Source organism: Salmo trutta, unplaced genomic scaffold (genome assembly GCF_901001165.1).
Source record: "Salmo trutta unplaced genomic scaffold, fSalTru1.1, whole genome shotgun sequence".
NCBI lineage: Eukaryota > Metazoa > Chordata > Actinopteri > Salmoniformes > Salmonidae > Salmo > Salmo trutta.
In genome coordinates, this window is record NW_021823195.1 from 1,283,521 (window position 1) to 1,293,361 (window position 9,841).

At 44.7% G+C, this 9,841-nt stretch overlaps 1 protein-coding gene across 1 annotated transcript; it reads left to right on the top strand.

Annotated features, from left to right (window-relative positions):
• The first annotated feature begins 3,396 nt into the window (after positions 1-3,396).
• Positions 3,397-8,174, top strand: LOC115189591 (ubiquitin-conjugating enzyme E2 D4). The gene is made up of 7 exons (XM_029748215.1): positions 3,397-3,596; positions 4,191-4,254; positions 4,762-4,793; positions 4,938-5,015; positions 5,120-5,225; positions 6,357-6,450; positions 7,452-8,174. Exons 1-7 carry the CDS (start codon positions 3,573-3,575, stop codon positions 7,495-7,497), a joined length of 444 nt encoding a protein of 147 aa, XP_029604075.1. The 5' UTR covers positions 3,397-3,572; the 3' UTR covers positions 7,498-8,174.
• Positions 8,175-9,841: the final 1,667 nt, after the last annotated feature.

The window sequence follows — 9,841 nt, forward strand, 5'->3', positions numbered from 1 at the left end:
ACAACAGGTGTAGTAGACCTCACAGTGAAATGCTGAATACAACATTTCACCTTACAGTGAAATGCTTACTTACAAGCCCTTAACCAACAATGCAGTTAAGAAAAATACCTTAAAAATGAAAGTAACAAAGATTTAAATAGCAGCAGTAACTTAACAATAGCGAGGCTATATACAGGAGGCTATATACAGGAGGCTATATACAGGGGGGGTACTGGTACAGAGTCAATGTGGAGGCTATATACAGGGTGTTACGGTACAGAGATAATGTGGAGGCTATATACAGGGTATTACGGTACAGAGTCAATGTGGAGGCTATATACAGGGGGTGCCGGTACAGAGTCAATGTGGAGGCTATATACAGGGGGTAACGGGACAGTCAGTGTGCAGGCTATATACAGGGGGTACCGGTACAGAGTCAATGTGGAGGCTATATACAGGGTATTACGGTACAGAGTCAATGTGGAGGCTATATACAGGGGGTACCGGTACAGAGTCAATGTGGAGGCTATATACAGGGGGTAACAGGACAGAGTCAATGTGGAGGCTATATACAGGGGGTACCGGTACAGAGTCAATGTGGAGGCTATATACAGGGGGTACCGGTACAGAGTCAATGTGGAGGCTATATACAGGGGGTACCGGTACAGAGTCAGTGTGGAGGCTATATACAGGGGGTACCGGTACAGAGTCAATGTGGAGGCTATATACAGGGGGTACCGGTACAGAGTCAATGTGGAGACTATATACAGGGGGTACCGGTACAGAGTCAATGTGGAGGCTATATACAGGGGGTACCGGTACAGAGTCAATGTGGAGGCTATATACAGGGGGGTACCGGTACAGAGTCAATGTGGAGGCTATATACAAGGGGTACCGGTACAGAGTCAATGTGGAGGCTATATACAGGGGGTAGCGGTACAGAGTCAGTGTGGAGGCTATATACAGGGGGGTACCGGTACAGAGTCAATGTGGAGGCTATATACAGGGGGGTACCGGTACAGAGTCAATGTGGAGGCTATATAAAGGGGGTACCGGTACAGAGTCAATGTGGAGGCTATATACAGGGGGTACCGGTACAGAGTCAGTGTGGAGGCTATATACAGGGGGTACCGATACAGAGTCAGTGTGCGGGGGCACCGGTTAGTCGAGGTAATTCAGTTGAAGTCGGAAGTTTACATACACCTTACCCAAATACATTTAAACTCAGTTTACATACACTCAATTAGTATTTGGTAGCATTGCCTTTAAATTGTTTAACTTGGGTGAAACGTTTCGGGTAGCCTTCCACAAGCTTCCCACAATAAGTTGGTTGAATTGAGGCCCATTCCTCCTGACAGAGCTGGTGTAACTGAGTCAGGTTTGTAGGCCTCCTTGCTCACACACGCTTTTCCAGTTCTGCCCACAAAGGATTGAGGTCAGGGCTTTGTGAAGGCCACTCCAATAACTTGACTTTGTTGTCCTTAAGCCAGTTTGCCACAACTTTGGAAGTATGCTTGGGGTCACTGTCCATTTGGAAGACCCATTTGCAACCAAGCTTTAACTTCCTGACTGATGTCTTGAGATGTTGCTTCAATATATCCACATAATTTTCCTCCTCATGATGCCATCTATTTTGTGAAGTGCACCAGTCCCTCCTGCAGCAAAGCACCCCCACAACATGATGCTGCCACCCCCGTGCTTCACGGTTGGGATAGTGTTCTTTGGCTTGCAAGCCTCCCCCTTTTTCCTCCAAACACAACGATGGACATTATGGCCAAACAGTTCTATTTTTGTTTCATCAGACCAGAGGACATTTCTCCAAAAAGTACAATCTTTGTCCCCATGTGCAGTTGCAAACCGTAGTCTGGCTTTTTTTATAGCGGTTTTGGAGCAGTGGCTTCTTCCTTGCTGAGCGGCCTTTCAGGTTATGTCGATATAGGACTCGTTGTACTGTGAATATAGATACTTTTGTACCTGTTTCCTCCAGCATCTTCACAATGTCCTTTGCTGTTGTTCTGAGATTGATTTGCGGTTTTCAAACCAAAGTACATTGATCTCTAGGAGACAGAACGTGTCTCCTTCCTGAGCGGTATGACGGCTGCGTGGTCCCATGGTGTTTATACTTGCGTACTATTGTTTGTACAGATGAACGTGGTACCTTCAGGCTTTTGGAAATTGCTTCCAATGATGAACCAGACTTGTGAAGGCCTACAATTGTTTTTCTGAGGTCTTGGCTGATTTCTTTTGATTTTCCCAATACATCCACAGGTACACCTCTAATTGACTCAAATTATGTCAATTAGCCTATCAGAAGCTTCTAAAGCCATGACATCATTTTCTGGAATTTTCCAAGCTATTTAAAGGCACAGTCAAATTAGTGTATGTAAACTTCTGACCCACTGGAATTGTGATAGAGTGAATTATAAGTGAAATAATCTGTCTGTAAACGATTGTTGGAAAAATGACTTGTGTCATGCACAAAGTAGATGTCCTAACCGACTTGCCAAAACTATACTTTGTTAACAAGAAATTTGTGAAGTGGTTGAAAAACGAGTTTTAATGACTCCAACCTAAGTGTATGTAAACTTCCAACTTCAACTGTATGTACATGTAGGTAGAGTTATTAAAGTGACTATGCATAGATAATAACAGAGAGTAGCAGCGGTGTAAAAGAGGGGGGGGGGCAATGAAAATAGTCTGGGATGCCATTTGATTAGATGTTCAGGAGTCTTATGGCTTGGGGGTAGAAGCTGTTAAGAAGCCTCTTGGACCTAAACTTGGCGCTCCGGTACCGCTAGCCGTGCGGTAACAGGGAGAACAGTTCATGACTAGGGTGGCTGGAGTCTTTGACATTTTTAGGGCCTTCCTCTGACCACACCAGTTATAGAGGTCCTGGATGGCAGGAAGCTTGGCCCCAGTGATGTACTGGGCCGTACACACTACCCTCTGTACCAGGCAGTGATGCAACCAGTCAGGATGCTCTCGATGGTGCAGCTGTAGAACCTTTTGAGGATCTGAAGACCCATGCCAAATCTTTTTAGTTTCCTGAGGGGGAATTGGTTTTGTCGTGCCCTCTTCACAACTGTCTTGGTGTGCTTGGACCATGTTAGTTGGTGATGTGGACACCAATGAACTTGAAGCTCTCAACACAATAGGATATAGAGTAGAAAATTATGAAATGTGTTTTGTCAAGTAGGTTTTTTCTTATTTAAAAGTAATAAACACACACGCACTCAGTTGAGCAAACTATTTAAAAAATACAATAATCAATGAATTGATAGTGGGAAATAAATATGTTATTTCAATAATCAATCATTGTTGAAAGGTATAAATGCATGATGCATAATGCTATTGGGAGCTGGGGAAAAAAATATATTTTCCTAAGAGGAACTACAATCCCCAAACCCCCTTGTTTAAAGCCGACCGAAAACAGAAAGCGGAAACAATAGAGAACCACAAACACACACCCTTGTCTTGGCGATCTACTCAGGGAAGTAAAATACCTTTACCTTTTAAACAATACTATTAAAGTAGACATCTAAGAAAATACCAAGTCAACGAGTACTTAGGGGCATTTGACTAAGTTGGTCACCATGGCGCTGAAAAGAATACAGAAGGTAAGATGGTTAGCTAGCATTGTGGCTAGCGGTGCCAGGCTAGCTAGCTAACTAACGTTAGCATCAGTCATCTATCGGAAGTTATTGTTTGTTAATGTTACGCTAACTAGATAATTGGTTCATTTCAAAACTAATCCTAACCACGTAGTTAGCTATCGAGCTAGACTGCACACATACGAGGAGACTAGTTAACAATTAATTAACACGGCCCACCATCTTAATGTTTAGCATGACATGATATCGTGGTATGGGCACCACGTCTGAACTAGATTGTCATTTTCTTTGTCAGCCATTCAACCCCTCTCCAGGACACAGCTATTCATGCTAAATACACTTATTTAGGTGCAGCACCTGTTCATAATGATAACTAGCTAGTCTAATTTGACTTGAGGTTGTATCTAAGGCAGGGCATTATGAAGTAGGCCCATCATTATTACAGTCAAATATATCTACGAATAAAGCTATGACCAGGGACACGTTAAGAAACCCAGCTTTTTCGTGGATGTAAAATGTATCTGACCTAGTCCTCAAAGACAACTTTCAGTTTCATGTGTAACCCTTAGCACTACTTGTCTGACTTGTTTTGTCCCCTAGGAGCTTCATGACCTGCAGAGGGACCCGCCAGCACAGTGCTCTGCTGGACCTGTGGGAGAGGACTGTAAGTTTAGGACTCTGAGGGTAATGTAGTCTATATCTGCTAAAGGGGAGAGGGACTAGGGCTGGTTGTATAGGCCCTACCTAGAGGGACCAGGGCTGGTTGTATAGGCCCTACCTGGAGGGACCAGGGCTGGTTGTATAGGCCCTACCTGGAGGGACCAGGGCTGGTTGTATAGGCCCTACCTGGAGGGACCAGGGCTGGTTGTATAGGCCCTACCTAGAGGAACTAGGGCTGGTTGTATAGGCCCTACCTGGAGGGACTAGGGCTGGTTGTATAGGCCCTACCTAGAGGGACTAGGGCTGGTTGTATAGGCCCTACCTAGAGGGACTAGGGCTGGTTGTATAGGCCCTACCTAGAGGGACTAGGGCTGGTTGTATAGGCCCTACCTGGAGGGAGTAGGGCTGGTTGTATAGGCCCTACCTAGAGGGACTAGGGCTGGTTGTATAGGCCCTACCTGGTGAAGTGATGCTCTATAGGCCTAATACATGTTCTCTTTCTATATTCCAGTGTTCCATTGGCAGGCAACAATAATGGGGCCAGTGAGTATGACTTCAAAAGGATGAGTGTGGTTTAATGATTGCAACATGGGTCATCTGAACAATAAGTATGAATGGGTATTGAAATCATTTTGTTGTACATTTTTATCATTTATAACAATGTATATCTGTTCCTGTTATTCCTAGGGTGATAGTCCATACCAAAGTGGGGTCTTCTTTCTCACAATCCACTTCCCCACCGACTATCCCTTCAAGCCACCAAAGGTAAGAATTGATTTGTTATGGAAGTCATTACATCGTTAAACTGTTGCTAAGGAACGGTCCTTCGTGGATAAACTGAACATAAACACATGTCCATCTTTCTACAGGTAGCGTTCACAACGAAGATTTATCATCCGAACATCAACAGTAACGGCAGCATTTGCTTGGACATCTTGCGATCCCAGTGGTCTCCAGCATTGACTGTATCAAAAGGTGAGAGAACTGGGTTGGTACTTTACTACACATGCTGCCACAATGTAGCTGGCTAACTGGGTTTGGTACTTTACTACACATGCTGCCACAATGTAGCTGGCTAACTGGGTTGGTACTTTACTACACATGCTGCCACAATGTAGCTGGCTAACTGGGTTGGTACTTTACTACACATGCTGCCACAATGTAGCTGGCTAACTGGGTTGGTACTTTACTACACATGCTGCCACAATGTAGCTGGCTAACTGGGTTGGTACTTTACTACACATGCTGCCACAATGTAGCTGGCTAACTGGGTTTGGTACTTTACTACACATGCTGCCACAATGTAGCTGGCTAACTGGGTTGGTACTTTACTACACATGCTGCCACAATGTAGCTGGCTAACTGGGTTGGTACTTTACTACACATGCTGCCACAATGTAGCTGGCTAACTGGGTTGGTACTTTACTACACATGCTGCCACAATGTAGCTGGCTAACTGGGTTGGTACTTTACTACACATGCTGCCACAATGTAGCTGGCTAACTGGGTTTGGTACTTTACTACACATGCTGCCACAATGTAGCTGGCTAACTGGGTTGGTACTTTACTACACATGCTGCCGCAATGTAGCTGGCTAACTGGGTTTGGTACTTTACTACACATGCTGCCACAGTGTAGCTGGCTAACTGGGTTTGGTACTTTACTACACATGCTGCCACAATGTAGCTGGCTAACTGGGTTTGGTACTTTACTACACATGCTGCCACAATGTAGCTGGCTAACTGGTAGAAATGACACACCTGGATCCATTACATTTATATTTTTAGTCATTTAGCAGACACTCTTATACAGAGCGAATGCATACATTTCACACAATTTTTTTTGTTTTTCTGTGCTGGCCCCCCCGTGGGAATCGAACCCACAACCCTGGTGTTGTAAACACCATGCTCTACCAACTGAGCCACAGGGAAGGCTGTAGCTCAGCCCTGGTCCCGTCCATGTTAAAACATTGTTCTATTGCAACCCTCCTATAACTTTAACCTGATCGTTAAATCCGAATGAACAAGCTCACTGATTGTGAATAGAATGTGAAATGTCGATGACCATTTAAGATTAACTTCATCTGTTGCTTCATCTGTTTTCCAGTTCTGTTGTCCATATGTTCGTTGCTTTGTGACCCGAACCCAGACGACCCCCTAGTTCCAGACATAGCACAGATCTACAAACTAGACAAAGAGAAGTGAGTATATTGTTACTGTGTAAAGGGCCTATTTCTCCAATGAGCTATTGGAACCAAATGCTTTGAATATCAAATCAAAATCAAATTTATTTATATAGCCCTTCTTACATCAGCTGATATCTCAAAGTGCTGTACAGAAACCCAGCCTAAAACCCCAAACAGCAAGTAATGCAGGTGTAGAAGCACGGTGGCTAGGAAAAACTCCCTAGAAAGGCCAAAACCTAGGAAGAAACCTAGAGAGGAACCAGGCTATGAGGGGTGGCCAGTCCTCTTCTGGGTGCAACAAGTCAGTAACGCAAGAGTAAATGTCAGTTGGCTTTTTCATAGCCGATCTTTGAGAGTATCTCTACCGCTCCTGCTGTCTCTAGAGTTGAAAACAGCAGGTCTGGGACAGGTAGCAGGTCTGGGACAGGTAGCACGTCCGATGAACAGGTCAGGGTTCCATAGCCGCAGGCAGAACAGTTGAAACTGGAGCAGCAGCATGGCCAGGTGGACAGCAAGGAGTCATCATGCCAGGTAGTCCTGAGGCATGGTCCTAGGGCTCAGGTCCTCCAAGAGAGGGAAAGAGAGAATTAGAGAGAGCATACTTAAATTCACACAGGACACCGGTTAAGACAGGAGAAATACTCCAGATTAAACAGACTGACCCTAGTCCCCCGACACATAAACTACTGCAGCATAAATACTGGAGGCTGAGACAGGAGGGGTCAGGAGACACTGTGGCCCCATCCGATGATACCCCCGGACAGGGCCAAACAGGCAGGATATAACCCCACCCACTTTGCCAAAGCATAGCCCCCACACCACTAGAGAGATATCTTCAACCACCAACTTACCATCCTGAGACAAGGCTGAGTATAGCCCACAAAGAGGACTTATTTAGATGGTTGCAGTATATTTGAACATTCTATAGCAAATCAACAGAGATGACACTTAAACTTTGTTTCATGTTATTTCTGTCTTTTGTTATTGTGCGATAACCATATTTATTTTGTTTCCAGATACAACAGACTAGCAAGAGATTGGACCCAGAAGTATGCAATGTAAAGGCCCTCCTGAAGATTTTTTTTTAAAGTCATAAAACACTGTACATTCTGGTAATAGAAAGTAAACTTAGGTGATATTGAACACATTGTACTGTCAACATTTATCATGTGAACTCATGAACTATAGATGATTTTGTGTTTACAGGGGGTATACACTGCACATATGTACATTAAGGGTGATATAGGGTGACACATGGGGAACAACAACTGTACATTGTTGTTATCCCTACTTCCTGGTTTTGGGAACATTTTGTTTCTCGTCTCATGAATGGAAGAGGAAGTCGTTTAGAATACCTTGGTTACATTCAGAATACTGTAGCCTGCTGCTCCAGTCATCAGAATACTGTACCCTGCTGTTCCAGTCGTCAGAATACTGTAGCCTGCTGTTCCAGTCATCAGAATACTGTAGCCTGCTGCTACAGTACAACATACTCATGGCTCTGTTGACTGTCACCCATAAAGAGGGAAATTGAGGAATCAAACCAATTTTACTGTTTTTTTTTTTTGTATCAAACTATTCTGGAACTACTTTAGTTGTTTTAGCATTAAGTCAGAACTTGTATCATTAAAACATTGTTATTTGCAGAGTATGTATTTCAGTGATTTAGGGTCTTCAATTATGGCTATGGCTTATGCTGTTTAGCACTTTTGTATAATTAAAGAATGGTACACTTTTTATTAATGTTCATGTGTTCTAATTCACTGCTGTTGAAAGCATGGAAAATTGTCCTGAGGTAAGCATGAGTTAGTTTTATTATGGGTTAAATATTCCACTGGTTTAAAGGCTCAACATGTTCAGTGGAGTGAATGATGCTCACAGTGAGTTGAGTTGTGAATGCTGACTTCTGAAAGACTCCCAGGGAAACGAGTGCAGGCCACTGGATGGAGATTCAGATGGTTACTCTTCTGATCCAACAAAGTGTGATGGGGGGCATGCCTGCCCCTGTTATTTGGTATGGCCAAGGGGCATCAGGCTGTCTTACAGAAAGTGTGATGGGGGCATGCCTGCCCCTGTTATTTGGTATAGCCGCCAAGGGGCATCAGGCTGTCTTACAGAAAGTGTGATGGGGGCATGCCTGCCCCTGTTATTTGGTATGGCCAAGGGGCATCAGGCTGTCTTACAGAAAGTGTGATGGGGGCATGCCTGCCCCTGTTATTTGGTATGGCCAAGGGGCATCAGGCTGTCTTACACCAGTAGCTGATTGTTTACACCTCCATTGATTAAAGACAGTACTGTGCAGCCGTCTTCATCGACCTGGCCAAGGCTTTTGACTCTGTCAATCACCGTATTCTTATCGGCAGACTCAACAGCCTTGGTTTCTCTAATGACTGCCTCGCCTGGTTCACTAACTACTTCTCAGAGTTCAGTGTGTCAAATCGGAGGGCCTGTTGTCCAGACCTCTGGCAGTCTCTATGGGGGTGCCACATGGTTCAATTCTCGGGCCGAATCTTTTCTCTGTATATATCAATGATGTCGCTCCTGCTGCGGGTGATTGTTTGATCCACCTCTACCCAGATGACACCAGTCTGTATACATCTGGCCCTTCTTTGGACACTGTTAACAAACCTCCAAACGAGCTTCAACGCCATACAACACTCCTTCCGTGGCCTCCAACTGCTCTTAAATGCAAGTAAAACGAAATGCATGCTCTTCAACCGATCACTGCCCGCACCCGCCCGCCCATCCAGCATCACTACTCTGGACAGTCCTGACTTAGTATATGTGGACAACTATAAATACCTAGGTGTCTGGCTAGACTGTAAACTCTCCTTCCAGACTCACATTAAGCATCCAATACAAAGTTAAATCTAGAATCGGCTTCCTATTTCTCAACAAAGCCTCCTTTACTCATGCTGCCAAACATACCCTCGTAAAACTGACTATCCTACCGATCCTTGACTTCGGCAATGTCATTTACAAAATAGCCACCAACACTCTACTCAGCAAACTGGATGTAGTCTATCACAGTGCCATCTGTTTTGTCACCAAAGCCCCATATACTACCCACCACTGTGACCTGTATGCTCTAGTCGGCTGGCCCTCGCTACATATTCGTCTCCAAACCCACTGGCTCCAGGTCATCTATAAGTCTTTGCTAGGTAAAGCTCCGCCTTATCTCAGCTCACGGGTCACCATAGCAACACCCACCCATAGCACGCGCTCCAGCAGGTATATCTCACTGGTCATCCCCAAAGCCAACACCTCCTTTGGCCGCCTTTCCTTCCAGTTCTCTGCTGTCAATGACTGGAATGAATTGCAAAAATCACTGAAGTTGGAGACATATCTCCCTCACTGACTTTAAGCATCAGCTGTCAGAGCAGCTTACCGATCGCTACAGCTGTAC